Raw genomic sequence first — 17,666 nt, forward strand, 5'->3', positions numbered from 1 at the left:
CCACGATACCCAAGACAAGGGAGTTGTTTAAACACTACATGACAAGTACAATTCTGAAAAGTGTAACAGCATGACATTTGGTGTACCAATGTGACCAAAAAAAAAAAAAAAAAAAATGAAATGAATGAAATTGCTTTACTTCAAGGCCACTTGAAGATTTCCTCATACCTTTAGTTACAAAAACAAAGAACAATCTATGGAAATGTCCATTCTCAGTGGCTAGTCCAATGTCAGTAAAACGCTTTGTCTTTATCAATATACCATATAGTAACTCCATAATTACAGATGGATTACTAAAGACAGCAGGTACCATCACCAGAGATATGGGGGACTGCAGATAGTCAAGAAGCTATTTCCACTGCTTCTACAAAGGTGAAGTTATTAGACAAGTGGTATTGTGATGGAATTACACTGCTACTCTATACAGGAATATGTGAGCCATCACCTTTGTTCGGTGTATTATGTTTTGGGTTTTGCAGTTTGGGTTTCTCTGCTCCAGGACCACAATAAATTCTGCACATCTATTCGTGGGACTATTGATTCATGTACTACATGTAGAATTACATAAATTGTCTGGAATGTCCCTTTAATGGTATGTACATCTCTTTTCCGATGAGAATGTAAAAAGTTGAGAGGGACAGTCATATCATGTACTTAATTATTGCTCTTCTTTCTTGTCTGTAATTGTATTTGTTGTAACACACAAAGTCATCTTTTGGACCAAAAATACTGACTGATGGAACAAGCATATTTTGGTGGAAGAACAAATCTTATTTAGTGAGAATTTCCTACTTGTTTCCACGTGGTCTAATAATTTGCCATCACACACAGCAATGCTGACATTTGTAGACATGGAGAAAGATGTCAAAATGGGAGAAATGATGTAATTTGACATCCATCACAAATGATTTCACACATGCCCTCCTACTGTTGAATATTCACACAAGTATATTTGTGATCCCCAAATTATGCTTGAATGCACAACAAAGACTCATTGTGACTGTAGCCGAATTATATAAGTAGTCATGACAACAAACACAAATTCTGCCGACTGATTGGCTATTGCAGGTGATATAATACATACAGTCAATGACAAAAAGTAATTCACACAACACGGCATCTTGTGCCAATGCTTCAAGTCACTGAACATGGAGGAACTGTCAAAAAAATTGCATTGATTTCACACCAGTCCTCCATTTTGCCTGGAGTTTGCATACAGACTTGCACGCTTCTTTTTCACACGATCTTGGTAAACTGTCGGCCAAGCAATCTGCAATGGATATTTTCCCATGAAATGCGTTGAATGCACACTGGGGGGTGTTTTACAAAGTTGTTCTTAAAGTTATGAAGGGCTTAAGAACGACTTGTGATCAGTTCTTGTGTGCTATACTTACCAGAATCTCAATAAATCAGCACAAGAACTAATCACCAGTCGTTCTTAAGTCCTTCGTAACTTTAAGAACAGCTTTGTGAAACACCCCCCTGGCCTAGTGACCTGATCTGCAAAGTAACTTTCAAAGGCTTCTATCTTAGAGGGGAGGATGATTTTATCAATACCACAAAACACAGAAATCCTTATCAACATTTCATTACCTGAAAACCCTTGAAAATTCATTTTGGTATAAACCACTGGCTTTCAAGGTATGGGTATTTCCCATAGATGCAGTACACTATACAACTGTTTCTCACGAGCCAAGACTGAAAATGGGGAAAATACTTTGAAGATGGCTCCTTTTTGGCTTCCAGCTAACAATTGGATTTTCCACTGCCACACAATGAAGTAGCTCAGTACAATTGTAAGTACCATGGCAAGAATCTACATCAATACTTCCCATCACTGGCAGACAGGGACTTTAAAAAACTTTAACCACATCAGAACCTGAGAAATCAATATATACAGTATGCCTTTTTCTTATTTGTAAAGTTTTGACATCAATATCAACTTCATGATCATTTGAAGAAGTCCTTATGAAGATTCATGGGCATGATATTTCATCATTCAATGACTAATGATGGGATAACATACTGTCATCAAAAATATATACACGAGTACATTGTACCAGCAAATATGATTTATGAATTTTTGGCTCATGGTTGCCCCAGCCCCCTTATTTCATGCACTCTCATTTTCATTTTGTTTACATCCTGAACATTCTATCACGACAAGAAAATGGCAAATTAATGTCATTAGCAATGTTTTAACCAGTGCAGCATAGTACAGCCAGCAGGGTTTCATATGGGAATAATCCTACACCTTATTCATATGAATTTTGACTCTTTTGACTGAGCTGCATAATAACCTACATATATATTCTTTTGCCTTGACCATCGCTGATGGAATTCCAAAATTTCAAATCATTCACTTCTCTTGTGCAGAGAAATCAGCATCTTCAAATTACAATTCTGTTGACAGCACCTCCTCTGATAGTTTCCATGCAGGAGAACATGCTCAATCTCTGTCTGTTGTCAAAGAATTGTACTGTGTGCTTCGTGACCTGACACTGTAACATGCAATAGTTATACCCTGACAGAACCCTGCATTCACTGACACGAAGGAGAAAGGGTGAAACCATGTGCATCAAATCTCAGATTTGACACCTTGATAATCCTAAAAGTAACCCGTCTGGGCGCGATTTGTTCCTGAATATGTGAACACTCAGTATGTGGTATTAAATGCTAGTATTCTCACATTCTATTGTCCACTCTTGAGATTATTTGGTGCCTTGCTGAAGCCAAGGATAAATTTCCCAGTTTCAATATTCTTGCTACTGGGCTTTGGATCAAATCCAACAATCACCTTTCACTATATTAATAAAAAAAGTCTCATGAATTATCAAATTATCAGTGCAGCCATCATTTTGTTATCATGTTTTTCAATGACCATATCCTTGCTCATACATATCCACCAACACCTGAACTTTCAAGGCCAACACAAGCACGCAAAAATGCCACAAAACATTAACACCATACTCCACTACGAGCTAGAATAGTTACAACATACTTTCTTGCTTTACCCATGTGTTCTGGACAAATAGAAAGGTGAGGTCCAGTCAGTCATTAATGTGATCTTTTCCTGACAGAGATAAGAGGGGGGATGCATGTTGCAGACTTTAACTGGTTAGAAATAGAATTCATGAAAGTGCTCCGCAAGTGGTGCTTCTAACTCGAGTGTCCAAGCAGGAGCGGACGGCCATTATCTCCTGAGGATCTTCTTCACGTCCTTGTCGGTCTTCACCAGTTTGTCGTCCACTCGCTCCACTTTGCCTGTGATCCTGTCGATGTCGTCGTTCTGTCTCTCCAGCTCATCGTTCAGACCCAGGGCGAGACCCTTCAGTCGACTGAGGCCACTTCCAATTTCGTCTAGATGTGCGAAACAAGGAGACAGTGACAGAGAGACAGACAAACAGAAAAACACATGCAGAAATCATAACTATTTGAAAGGATGAGTAAAGAGAAAAACAAACATGCACACACACACACACACACACACACACTGGCCCCAATTCACACACATACTGTGTAATCTGAAATCAAATCCAAAGTTTTAATCTACTGTATATGCCATATATTTTGCAAGGGTATGATTTTCACAAACTTTGCGAGTTGGATGATGAGCAATCATGAATTTAACAACTAAAATATAAACTCTGAAACTGACATGAATGCAAAGTACATGCTTACATTTCTCCATCCATTACTGTACCATGTCCTGTACTCTACTCTTGCAAATTTTAGCACTTGCAAAACTGTCTCAATTTGTAAAAAATTAAATTTGCTAAATATATGCCGTATACAGTGCACTCCCATTATAATGAAGACAGTTATAACAACATTCCGATTACAAGGAAGTAAAAATTCGATAAAACGAAAGAAAACTGCCGGACCCAAGGACTTCATTATAACGGGAGTCCACTGTTGCATATGCACAGTTCACATAGCATTCATTTTTGGATGCGTGTTGCCCTGTTGCTCACATTAACCTTCACATCTGCATAATTCATGCTCTAGATTTAAACACTTCCACCGTGAACTTATTCATTGGTGTCAAACATTAATCTTCATTGAACAAACAAGTGAGGTTTGCATTTTTGGCTTTTAAACATTTAATCCTCTACCAGACTTGATTTTATACATTCCTTTCTTGTTTCCAACATATTGTTCACATTTTTAGCAGATATGTTGCAGTGATACTTTCTAGATGGTTACATCAATTTGCAAAGAATTGGCACAAAAATAACATCACACAAATAGCTTCTTTTTTTTTCTTTTTTAGATATTTGTATCATAAACATTCAGAAATATTGTCATCCAGAATCAGAAACAAGTGGAGTTCACTTAAATGTGACTCATTGCATTCATGTTGATATAGGCCACTCTTACACAGATAGAAGCCACAATAATATGTGACCCGCTACAACAAAAGGATCTGAAAGTCGGGGACAATTTTCTGAAAATGGCATGAGATTATTCCCTTACTCTTCTACTCTAATTTCATATCTATAGCACAACTCATAAAACTACTCGGTTGCGGAGATATTGATGATTTTATTATCGCATGTCAAGTGGTTGTGGAAATCAGAGTTTCAAGAAAAACGCCTTCAAAGTTTTCGTTCCGACGCTATCATGATCAAGGGGAGGCGAGACAGTTTTCACCACTTGACAATAAAAGGTATGCTCCTAGCGACCTTGGCAATGTTCATTCAAGCTTAGCGCCAATGGTCTACGCACAACCAATCAGTAATCAGGATGCCACACACTGACCAATAAGATCACTCCCTCGTTGCTAGGGGCGGAGTCTAGCTGCGGCGCTAAATCCAAATCTTCGGACACGATTCTGTTACGTTGAAAGTCAGAAAGTCATGGCCCAGGAAAATGCCGATTTCTTGCCTTTCCTTTGATCATTTAGTTTTGAAATTTCGGCAGATGATAGACAAAATATTAGACTTCAAAATTATGCCAAAAACAGAAATCCGATTGTTTTGACCAATTCTGATGATGCACCTTCAAACTCATTTTTCTTGGCTCAGCCGTCAGCGACTTTAGGATCCTTTTGTTGTAGTGGGTCACATATGTTTGGCTACTCGGTTAGCGCCCCTCCCCCCCCCCCCCCCCACTTTTTCAAATTCTGAACCCTCCCATAAAAAATTCTAGTTACGGGCCTATTGTATGTTCTCACCAAGGTTGCTATTGAGCTGATTGTCAAAGTCCCTCATGTGGCTGGAAGACTGCCAAACATCAGCCGTCTGCCCACTCGTCTCTTCCCCAAAGCCGGATGTACCAAATCCGCCACCACCACCACCACCACCGCCGCGGGATGATGGTGTACCCCAGGAGCCGGCGTTCGTTGACCCGGAAGCCCCGACCCCTCTGATCTGGAGGGCGGGGTGGTCTGTGTGCTCCCTCCTCATCTCCTCCTCTGCGTCCACCCTTTCCATGTGCTGGGCCAGCTTGCTGGGGCCCTGGGCCTTGGGTGCCTCTGGCTGGGTGGGCTTGGACTTGCTGAAGTAGTTGACGATGCCACCAAAGATTGACTTCATGGAGGTGATGTGCTTCTTGGAAGTGTCCAGGTCAGAGTCGATCTTGTCAAGCTTGTTATCCACCCTCCGCAGCTGCTCCCCTTGGTGAAGCAATTCCTGCAGGAAGTTTGGAAGCAAAATTTAATGATTCTAACTTACTTACTTCCTTGGGTTTACTTGGGTGTACTTGCATCGAGTTGTTTTTACTGTGACTGTTTGACAAATATAATATACCCTTAATCAATGTAAATAGCCCACATTGTATGATTAGTATGGATTGGACCCATCACCAGCTCGCAGGCCGAAGCATGGTATTCTAGTGGATCACAAGGAGTGAGATATGTCACATAGCGATAACTTTAACACACACAAAAAAGAAAAAGAAAAAAGAAAAGATGCAGCGAAAAAGACTATATGGCTACATTGTATGGAGAGCAACAAAAACTTGTTCTACATTGGATTTTTGTAAAAACTGTTTACTCAATTGTGTACATAATGTATATACAGCATAAGACACTGACATGATAAGCCTTTTTACATACACTGTACTGGAGGCACTGGGGCTTTTAGCAACAATAACTTTTTCTACATTGAATTTTTGTATAAACTGTCTACTCGACTGTGTTGGACAGCAGAAGACCAGGCAAAATCGTGAAATCGCCCCCACCGCAGTGCGCGTGTATCCATGCATTAGCAAGCAAGTTCAGGTTTAAGGTTTAGGGTTAGGGTTTTGTTTAGGGTTAGATTAGGGTTGTATTCATGGTTGAATTAGTCGAGGGATATTAAGAAGTCTTTCCGAGAACAACAGGGAGAAAGAAAAGAATGAACAAAGGAAAAAACGGGAGAAAGGAAGGACGAAAGATGCCAAGTTCTGGAAATCGGTCCCGCTGCTGTATCAATTTCGCATAAACGCCGTTTGGTGGGGCAGCATTCACGAGTTGAAGAATATTGTGGAAGAAAGCCAAACCGCCATGCTTATTAGGCCACCGTAGTATTAGTATGAACATGCATAATGGCGAGGCCTATTTCACGAGATTGCCAAAGACACTGACACTGGATGTAGGCCTAGTGACATATTACCTTCACATATTGGGGCTTTTACCATGTTTAAAGCATTTGCAGACCTACATGACATTACGCTATACAGGACTTAAACTTGTCAACATGACTGCTGCTGTACTGCTACTGACTGTACTATCTAAACTGACACTAGTGACACTGACACAACACAAGCTGCACTGACTAATTTACAGAGTTTGGAAATTAAGCATTGACATGACCATATAGCTGCGTCTCTCTTTGGAATACGATATAGGATCTAGTGTAGGGTCCACATCGCATCGTACACATGCACATCGTAGTGTACTGTACTATATTGCTAAGTTCATGTATGAACAACTGAAACACCTTACTACGGCCCGTCATTAGAATAGATATCGTTTACATCAAACCTACCGCAGCTGTTTCATTGCCAACTTGTTCCGCTTCGTACATCAGCCCCATCGAGCGATGTGTGCTATCCAACATGTTCTGTTTCCTTCTCTCCAGCTCCATTTGCTTACTCTGGACGCCGAAACCATAGTCCTTGTTCGGATCATAATCATTTGTGTCCTTTCCAAGATCATCCCAGTCATTCCATGTGTTCCCTGCTCCACCACCACCGGCACTTCCGTCGTCAAAAAATGGATTACTGCTGGACATTTTGACTTTGTTCAAGATTATTTTGCTTCTACAAGACTACATGTATTTCTCGCAGTATCACACGTCGCTGCTGGCTTGCCTAGTTATGCGGTGTTATACACAATACACGCAATAAATACACCCACCACCACATCACACACTCATATCACAACAATAGCCCGAATTAGTCTCTTTCAAGTTTCTTCTTTATTATCATCATCGTTCATTGTTATCATCAAAACTCATCCTTTCCGGGCCAAGCGCGCCGGAACACTTCTGGTTTTGGGGGGCAAAATGTCAACGGGGGCACATTTATGTGCGATGTGAGATCCTCGGCGCGGGGAGCGGAGCGAGTGAGCGGGGGGGGGGGGGGGGGGGGGGGGGTGGAAAGGGGGATTCCCCCCCCCCCCCACTGGTAGGGAGCTTTTGTAAAACAGGGTACAAAAGTCGCGTTTATTAGGACCATTTAAAAGCAAATTTCTGAGGAATTAAACATAGTGAAATATATCGTGCGAAGGACTATGATTATTACATACGGGAGTACATAATAATGTGATGGTGTGAGATCCTCGGCGAGGGAGCGAAGCGACCGAGCGGGGGGAGGGTGCGGGAGGGGGATACCCCCTCCCACGGTAGGGACTTTTTGTAAAAACAGAGTATAAGAGTCGCGTTTATAGAGAATTTAAAGTAAATTTCTAGGGAATTAACATATTGAAAAAATCAGTTGGAAGGACTATGATCATAACATACGGGAGTACATTAATAATGTGATGGTGCGAGATCCTCGCGAGGGAGCGAAGCGACCGAGCGGGGGGAGGGTGTGGGAGGGGGGATACCCCTCCCACGGTAGGGACTTTTTTGTGAAAACAGAGTATAAAAGTCGCGTTTATAGAACATTTAAAAGCAAATTTCTAGGGAATTAACATATTGAAAAAAAAAAATCAGTTGGGAAGGACTATGATCTTAACATACGGGGGGTTTGTGATGGTGTGAGATCCTCGTCGAGGGAGCGAAGCGACCGAGCCGGGGGAGGATGTGGGAGGAGGATACCCCCTCCCACGGTAGGGACTTTTTGTAAAAACAGAGTATAAAAGTCGCTTTTATAGAGCATTTTAAATTAAATTTCTGAGGAATTAAACATAGTAAAAGAAATCACTGCGAAGGACTATGATAACTTATGAAAACTTTTCATTTTACTATAAGTACGGGCAGAACGAGCGAGCCACTTTCACTTTGCAGTTTATCTGAAATGTACTCATTAAAAGCTTAAACGTGATCGCATCGTTCCAACAATGAAAAATATTCTTATACTGCTAGAAAACAAAGAAGAAAATGAAAATGTAAAGGTTTACTAAAGGTATGTTTCAGCGGGCACACTCGAGGACACGAGGCTACCATCTATACACTAAATTTACTCATAAGTTCCTATTAGCGTATAGATACATACTGTATGTTGTTAGTGTATTAAATTTTTGCATTTTCAGTTATGAAATTACTACATTTAGACAAGAAATATGCCTTTATTGTTCATTTGGTCTTTAAATCAGTGATTAATTATTTGTTACAGGGGGCACTTTGGGGGGGCAAAAAACTCGTTTTGCCCCCCAACATTTTTGTTTGGGGGGGCAAGTGCCACCCCTGCCCCCCCCCCCCCCCCCGCTTCCGGCGCCCCATGTTTCCGGCTATTGGAAAATAACAAAAATAAGGTCTGAACGACATTGTATATCGCTGATAGTATCTTATTTTGAGGAGAGAAAGTTATTTAGTCTCTTAATGAATGTACAATTCACACATTGAGTAGGTTTTTATTAATGGCCTGCATTAAAATTTTGAACTTGGAAACGTAACTTGGGTCAACCGCAATGGAGGCCAAGTCATCTTTTCCATTTAATCATACCTATATAAAAAGTCACAATTGTGTGAATTGTGAATCTCAATTAAAAGAATAAGTTATCAGTGTTTGTACAGCAAAACTTATTTTGTTCGTTTTGTACATGATATGGGAATGTGTTATGTTTGTTTTTGTTTTGTTTTATCACAGCTGTATCAACAACCAACACTTTACTGAGAATATAAAAGAAAACGTCCAGGAAAAGACTATGAGATTATCTCCGTGTCCACTGTCTCGAAGAATGAGCCTATGATCATCATGTGAGTTGAGGGAGTTGGTTTCGCAATTTAAGCAAACATAGGCCTACAAAGTTTGTTGTTTCATTTTTTTTTTTTTTTTTGGCGCTCGTGAATTCATGATTTTTCAGATAAATCATATCATTTCTTGTCTGTTTCTGCAGAATTTTTTATATGTTGTCTCTTCCTTTTCTTCTCATCTCACTGACACTTTCCTCTTTCTCTTTCATTCAATTGATTTCCTTTTCATAAGTGCATGCTATCATAGATTATGAAACTAGAAAATGGTGATTTTCCACTTGTATATTTCATCTTGCTTTTATGGACCTTAGCTACCCAGTTAGACAAGTGCCTATCATTTGAGGAGAATCCTACAAAAGGCCAAGTAAATCGGTTCACTACCCCTGAAGGTATCGATACAAAGAGGCATATTAAGTCAAGTGACTAAATTTTAATATATTTAGCCACTTCATAATGTTGTTCACCTTCTGATCGTTTTCATTCAACAACAGCAACAACAACAACAGCAAAATCACCACCATCACCACCACCACCACCACCACCAACAACAACAACAAATGACCCTCGAGATTCCGTAGCCGCAACTAACACGAAATGTAAAACTCCTATAACATAGGATCTGGAGGGTGTGTAGGTGAGGACTGGTCTTTACTTTTTTCTTCTTCTTTTTTAATCTGGTTGTCACAAACCTTTCTTTCAAGATAGCGCGGTATTGATGTATATGGATCGCATTTACAATAAATGGATTGGCACTGATTTCTCGAAGAGTGCATTAAGTGGATTCAAATTCTGCCCGGCGTCACGAGTTTTGTTGAGCAGATTAAACTGAATCCTCGGTTTTTTACACCTCTTCTTTTTATGTTCCATTATTTTCTCTCCCTGCTCACCGCCCTATCTCTCTCCCTCCCCCTCAAAAAGAAAAGAAAAGAAAAACAACTAAAAAAACCGTACCTGGATCCAAACGGTGATCTAAATATCACCAGGAATTTAAAAATCTATTTCTTTTGTCTACATCAACTTTTCCCGAAAAATTCATCCAAATCGGCCATTTGTAAGTTTTGAAACAAATAAACAAACACACATACGCCGGCAATTTGAACATAACCTCTGATAATGTGGCGAACGTCACAACAAAAGTTGCCCCGGTGCGTCTCCAAAAAAAAAAAAAAAAAAAAAAAAAAAAAAAAAAGCTAATAAATAGGGCCTGGGGTTCGAGCTTGGCACATAATATCGATATTAATGTATACGCGTGTTCACTATATGTAAATATAGCCTATAGGTGTATAATCAATGATATTAAAGGGATCGTATAGTTTTGGTTGAGACCTAATTTCAGGTTTCTAACATTTTTTGATGAGATAATGAGAAACATCTTGTGAAATATAAAAGAGCATGTAATTCCACGAGGAATTCAACATTCATTTGATGAAAATTGGTTTTGAAATGGCTGAGATATCGAAAACAGAGCGATTCTAATAAAGTGTGGGACCCACACTTTATTATGATCGCTTTGTTTTACTTTGTTTTTGGATGTTTCAGTCATTCCAAACCCGATTTTCATCAAATAGACTTTGAATTCCTCTTAAAATGGTATGCTCTGTACTATTTCATAAGTGTTTTCTTGGTATCTTGCAAAAAGTTAAAAGTCCAATTCTCATCTCCACCAATACTGTACTATCCCTTTAAGCTTTATTTAACTAAAAAATCCTCCTGCCCCCCCCCCCCCCAAAAAAAAAGGCCTACAGGAGTATAGAGAAGATAAAGGTGGTGATTGGTTCGGATCCATAAACCCATGCAAAGAGAATTAAGTGTGGACTGAATGAAAGCAGCAACATTAGTAGAACACATCAGTGAAAGTTTAAGGAAAATCGGACAATAATGATACAAAAGTTACGATGATTTTTTTTTTAAGTTTTGGTGATGGAACCGCTCAATGAGGAGACTATACGAGATGTCATGATGTCATGTATGCACAGCAATAAATTATAACAATGGATCACAATAAATGTGTTTTATTTAAGGAAACCCAAACCGAAAGAGAAATGTGGATTGAGTGAAAGCAACAACATAGGAGAACACATCATTGAAAGTTTGAAGAAAACCGGACAAGATGCAAAAGTTATGAATTTTTAAAGTTTTGCTGTTGGAACGACCGCTGGATGACAGACCACTAGAGTTTGTGGCGTTTGTCATCATGCATGCAGCATGCACCACTGCAGTCCTTATCTGCCCTAACAGTATGACAGCAGACAGATAGCGGGCATGAAAATATGTGAAGTATTTACTCTCTCTAAAAAAATCAAGTGAAAATATTTAAAGGAGAGAAAACAAAAAAGAGTGAATTGAGAGTGAATCTTGTGTGAAAATGTTCATTTTCACTCGTTTTAGAGTGACCTTAGGGATCACTCCAAGGGGATCTTCGAGTGATCTCTGAGGTCACTCCAAAATGAGTGAAAATGAACATTTTCACTCAAGATTCACTCCAATTTCACTTTAAATTCACTCTATTTTTTATTCACTCCTTTAAGAGTGAATAGTTTCACTCGATTTTTTTTTTTTTTTAGAGAGTAGCTTATTTTTGTAGGAATTAATTCTATGCAAAGTAATATAATGCAGATGAAGGCGCAAATATTCAAAAGTGAATGACGCACCTCAAACACAACAACAAGGTCATAATTATTATGATTGATATGTGGACAACAACGCAAAGAAGATATAAAGGGAATTCCTCATTAATTCACTTTTCTATAGTATAATGAAAGAGCGCTAATAACCGCTTTCAGAAAGCAGGGGGATAATGGCTACCCTTATCATTTATTATGTCAGTATCAATTAGTTGATGGAATGTGCAACTTTCATGAAAAATGAATTTTGTGGAAAAAACAACAACAATTCTTTACATATTGTTGTCTACACATACGTCATAATCTCTCGGTAGTCTCCTCATCCAGCGGTTCCAACACCAAAACTTGAAAAATTCATAACGTTTGCATCGATTGTCCGATTTTCCTAGAACTTTCACTAAAATGTTGCTGCTTTCACTCAATCCACATTACATTATTTTCTCTCTGTTGGTTTGGATTTCCTTTAATGTTACTGCTTTCACTCAATCCACATTGCTCTTTGGGTTTTGGTTTCCTGTTAGTAGGCATTATAGAGTGGCCCTATTTTTTTTTTCTTGCAGCCGCCCATTATAAGTAGGCCTATAAGTTTTGACATCATGAAAGAAAAATTATGAAATTAGAGTTTTAGGTGGTTGAAAAGACTGACGTTTCTAATAGCCTACACAATGAATGTGCAGCATATTTTGTCATCCGTTGACACACAAAAGGCTTAATCAGTATTTTTTAATTCAGTATTTTGCATCGACTTTGATAATTTCAAAGTTGTAGGCCTAATATCAGTTTACTGAGCATTATTATCTTTTTAGTGCATTATGGGGAGTCGCAGTTGCTAAAATGCTATAACTCTAATTTCATAACTTTGCTTTCATGATATCAAAATTTTAGGCCTACTTATGGGCGGCTGCAAGAAGAAAAATAGGGCCATCTGTAATTTGAACAAAATAAATATATGCAGATAATGGCTAGTCCTCGATGCGCACATTAATGTATTATCCTCATGAAAACAACTCATATGAAACTTTCAAATAACGTATTCTTTGTAATTCTTCGTGAAGAACGAAAAATGACCGAATTCAATATATATGTGCATTGTGGGTTTTCAGTGCAAAAAAGTCAAAAATAAAAAATGACATATATTATAATGCACTGGTGCTCCTACGCCGTGGTTTTGTTTATTGTTGGGTGGGTTATTAGTAATAGTTTCATTCGATTGGTCGTTGTACACCTGCAAAAAGAAAAAAAAAATAAATTAAAAAATCAAAAAAAAAAAAAAAATCGGCCGATCCTCGATTGCACAATAAAATTTTAACTAGTGTGATGTGGATTTTGAAGCCAGAAGCTTCGAACACAATCGCTGCATGTATGCATACACGTATGCATCGCCCGCCCTCATAAGTTGATCTTTAACGCATCCTCCTCATTTACATACAGACGACAACACTATACATGAGAACGTCATTCGACTGTTTCGCAACTGTTGGTATTTCCTAGCTAAATTTTGTTTCTTTTAGCGAATTATTAGAAGGCAAAAGAATGGTTTGATGAAAAGTATCTTAGAGAGTGCTCTACCGCGTGTTTAGAGGCCTCCGAGGCTGTAAACAAGGCGCATGCACTCCGAAGTTAGACGACCGCTGGACAGCACAACTGCGTTCCGTAGTGAGTTGCAGAAGACAACGGAAAACAGCTGAGTGAGCTAGCTAGGTATCGAATCGAAATCCACAAGCTACAAACAACAGATTACAACACACAGCACAGCCGTGGAGAAAACAGTTGTCAACCAGCCTCAGAATGTCATACGAAGGTGTGAGGCGAGCTCAACGTGGGGGAAATGTTGTGAGGCCACAACCTGTGAGGTATGATACTTTATTGACCGCAAGAAATGTTGTTTCTAAACCCTGCACATGTATTTCTTACACACAGCACTGGCTCCAAACTGCTGTAACATATTATGTTACAGCAGTATATTGGAGCCAGAGCTGTGTGTAAGAAATAGTGGAACAATGGATGAATATCTGTGTGAGGATGGATGGTCGGTCGGGGGGGGGGGGGGGGGGGGCGCTGAAACTGAAAGGGATGGAGTTGTTGGCGGGCGTGAGTAAAAAAGTTTAACGCAGTTTAGCCTGTAGCCCGACCAGACGCTGTTAATACGCTACGCGAATACAGCGTCTGACCAGCGAGCGGGCACCTTCAAAGTGGGGAACCACAACACAACTGCAAAACTTATGAAAATTTATACGTTCTTTATAAACAATGTACACGTTACCAAACGTTACTCACCTTAAGTGGGTTAGATTCCTTTTGTACCCCCCCCCCCCCGATAAATTGAAAAAAAAATAAGAAGAAAATATATATATTGTTACAAAACACATTTATATAGGTAGAACTAGTGGAAAAATTAATAAAATCCTACAAAAATGTAATAATAGTGATAATTTACTCACCAACTTCATTTCACGTAGGTGGGACTAACATTACGTACGCTGCTACAGTGCTAGCGAGTAATCCTAACTTTTGTGCGCACTTTACAGCCAATTCGTTGTCGTGATCAAGTTAAAGTGATAATGCCACGTCATTTCCTGAATTAAGCTCCTGGTGGACAGTAGTTTAAAAAAGAAAGATGAATTCTGATGTTAAACCAGATCGAGTCGTATTGCTAGCGAAATGCGATGGATGGACACCGTTCCACTGTACTGTGCCTACTGCTGCATATTTGCACGCATTGTGCACGTACCATCGCTCGTTTGAAGGTACTAGTACTGTAATTAGCTCGCCCTTCACTGCTCGCCCTTCACTCGCCACAAATATTAGACAACTCGGCCGTAACCATGTACAAGTTGACAGTCAGGATGTAAAAATGTGATTTCGATGGTTACGTTTACATTAGAGCCAACAATTAGGGTTAGGAGTGTTAGGGTAACATTGATCGCAGAGTCCTAAGGTGACGCGCACCCGAAGTCCTAGGGTTAGGGTTAGCGTTAGTGTTAGGGTAACGTTGACTTCGGTGTCCTAGGGTGACGCGGATCCCGGTGTCCTAGGGTGACGCGGACCCCGGTGTCCTAGGGTGACGCGGACCCTGGTGTCCTAGGGTGACGCGGACCCGAAGTCCTAGGGTTAGGGTTAGGGTTAGTGTTAGGGTAACGTTGACCTCGGTGTCCTAGGGTGAAGCGGACCCCGGTGTCCTAGGGTGACGCGGACCCCGGTGTCCTAGGGTGACGCGGACCCGAAGTCCTAGGGTTAGGGTTAGGGTTAGTGTTAGGGTAACGTTGACCTCGGTGTCCTAGGGTGACGCGGACCCCGGTGTCCTAGGGTGACGCGGACCATGTACAGTGTGCGCAGAATGTGTATATCACAATTTTTTTTTTGCTGGTGGTAAACTAAATAAAGGTTATGGAAAGTCTTCCCATAAAAGGCATAACCTTTATTTAGTTTAATGTTGGTGAAAGGGAATAGTAATTTGTTGGATTAGGGCTATGGTATAGCGATTTAGATGCTGCTGTCTCGTCAGACATCTTGTACCAGACTGAAATTGACTGAGGACGTGCTTGCGTACAGTACACACATGTACTTTTAGACCAGACTACGTAAATGTCAGGTAGCGCCATCTACGACGAGTATAGTACAGTTTTGATGCATTGTTTATTTCCCACAAATCACCACAGCCTCGCAACTCATCGTGCAGCGCGATCGTGAACGCACTGGGCTCCGATACTCATGATAGTGAGTTCGAATCCCAGACCCGGCACTTATTTTCAGTGAAATGTTTTCTCTCTTATTATGTCATGTTTATCTTTACAGGTTCATGCAAGAGGTCAACTGGAGATGGCAATTGTCAAACGGAGAGAAGGAGAAACGGGAAAGAGAGGGAAGAGGGAGACGGAAGAAAGAGAACAGAATAAGGGAATGAGAGAGGAGAGAAAACATTTTTTCAACGTTTTTTTTTTTTTTCTTTTAGTAATGACCCCCCCAAAATTCCACGCCCCATTTTTACTCAACCCCCATCAAAATGTCGCCCTCTTTTAGAAAGTTAGGTAGAGCTCAAAATACGCAATCTTATCGGGGGGGGGGGGGGGTACAAAAGGAACTCTTTCCCCTTAAGTGCATGGTTGTATTACAGAAGGTTCGTAAGTCCATTGAGAGCCCTCGTGATAAGTCCATGGAACAAAAAAATGATACTTTCTGGCGGATTCCCTAACACCGTCGCGGTTCATCGTTGCAGAATTCAAAATGGCGCCTTGATCTCTGCGGAAATCTTTTGCGTGCATGCGATGCGCTGCTTGAGTGTTGGTGTAGCAGCACGGTCGACAGCGCGACCTTTTGAAAGGGCATTCAGATCATGTGACCTCCCGAATATTGGAAATGGCCTGGCGTGAAAGACGATGTAGGTCCTACCGTTCGTGAACCGTTCACACATGCTGCATATAACCATCAATTTAGGTAAGTTATTAAATCTAAATTTCAATACTCATAGCATAGATATGAAGTCTCATTATCATTTTGTTCGTCAGATGAGTTTGAAGTGGCAAAAAAATGATCTAAAGTATCAAAATTCAATCCGATCGCATGCGATCGTTGGACCCTCTTCGTGTTTGGAGCTTCGTTGGTAGAGCCCTGTCGCGCTACGTATGTACAGCGGCGACTGGGCTGTGTATAGTTATTTAGCCTGTAACGTTCGTTAGACCTTCTTGTAGTTCTTTGATGTTAATAACAATCGATTGACACTCACCAGAGACTAGAGTAAAAGCCCGGCCCCAATTTTCGACCGGCCCCCAAAATCCGGACACTTTAACATTAGTTATCACAAGCCAGCAAACTCTAACGTTACTGTCACAACACACGCATATCACATTGTTTCACATACTGGCACACTCGTTCACCACAGGATAGTGCCCGAGTCACCTCCAAAAATCCATCTAATATCCCGAATTTTGCCGTCAAAAACGCAGGATCGCCGCGACTTTTCCAAAGCGCATGCAAATTAGGTCCCATGCAAAAAATGAGGGTCACCGGAAAAGCACTAAAAATTGAAAAATTATGCCGTTCTGTTGCAAGTTTTTTCGCTTATCACCAGCTCAGAGTGTTATGGTATCCTCAAAAACACAAAAGAAAAACAAAATCTCTGTACATGCCCATTAATGCAGTGAATAAATGTACAAGGGCTGAATGCAAGTGCAGTCGAGTCACCAAAATTCGGACACGAATGGGCGCCGCAATGTCCACGATGCAATTATATCCAGATCAGCTGGATCATTAATTAGAAAATAAGCAAATTAAAAAATGATATTAATCATTTTTTAATTTGCTTATTTTCTAATTAATGAAGTCTGGTCCCCTTCAAAATCAGACTGTGTATGTGTGTGTGTATGTATGTGTATGTGTGTATGTGTGTGAAAAAGTAGTGCTATCATGGATGTAAATAGGGCAGACAGACAGTTTTCAATTGAGCCAAAATTTGAGAAGTAGTTCAATCTTGTCTAAACTTAATCTGTACTGTCATCATCTATTTTTTCTTTGTAACATACCAAGTTTAAAGTCGTGGACCACTCTTGTTTAATCACAATATTATGTCAAACCTTGCTAGAAGATAGCACAGTAGTGATCCATGGCCGACATCATGCCACACAAAATTTGTGTGTGTGTGTGTTTCAAAGCATTACACTCAGCATGTCCAAAGTGTCATTTGTCTGAGATTAAAACCACA

General features: G+C 40.1%; 2 protein-coding genes across 2 annotated transcripts in view; one reads left to right on the forward strand and one right to left on the reverse strand.

Annotated features, from left to right (window-relative positions):
• Positions 1–1,449: 1,449 nt before the first annotated feature.
• On the reverse strand, positions 1,450–7,291 carry LOC140226753 (synaptosomal-associated protein 29-like). Its single transcript, XM_072307183.1, has 3 exons — positions 6,972–7,291; positions 5,177–5,633; positions 1,450–3,360 (listed from the first exon to the last, which is right to left on the reverse strand). Exons 1-3 carry the CDS (start codon positions 7,215–7,217, stop codon positions 3,194–3,196), a joined length of 870 nt encoding a protein of 289 aa, XP_072163284.1. The 5' UTR covers positions 7,218–7,291; the 3' UTR covers positions 1,450–3,193.
• A 6,413-nt stretch (positions 7,292–13,704) lies between these two features.
• LOC140226754 (BCAS3 microtubule associated cell migration factor-like) overlaps positions 13,705–17,666 on the forward strand; it is a 46,148-nt gene continuing 42,186 nt past the window's right edge. Inside the window, exon 1 of the mRNA XM_072307184.1 lies at positions 13,705–13,821. Coding sequence (XP_072163285.1) covers positions 13,757–13,821 — 65 coding nt within the window. The 5' untranslated portion in view covers positions 13,705–13,756. The remainder of the gene's footprint in view (positions 13,822–17,666) is intronic.

This window comes from Diadema setosum, chromosome 4, assembly GCF_964275005.1.
Source record: "Diadema setosum chromosome 4, eeDiaSeto1, whole genome shotgun sequence".
Taxonomy (NCBI): Eukaryota; Metazoa; Echinodermata; class Echinoidea; order Diadematoida; family Diadematidae; genus Diadema; species Diadema setosum.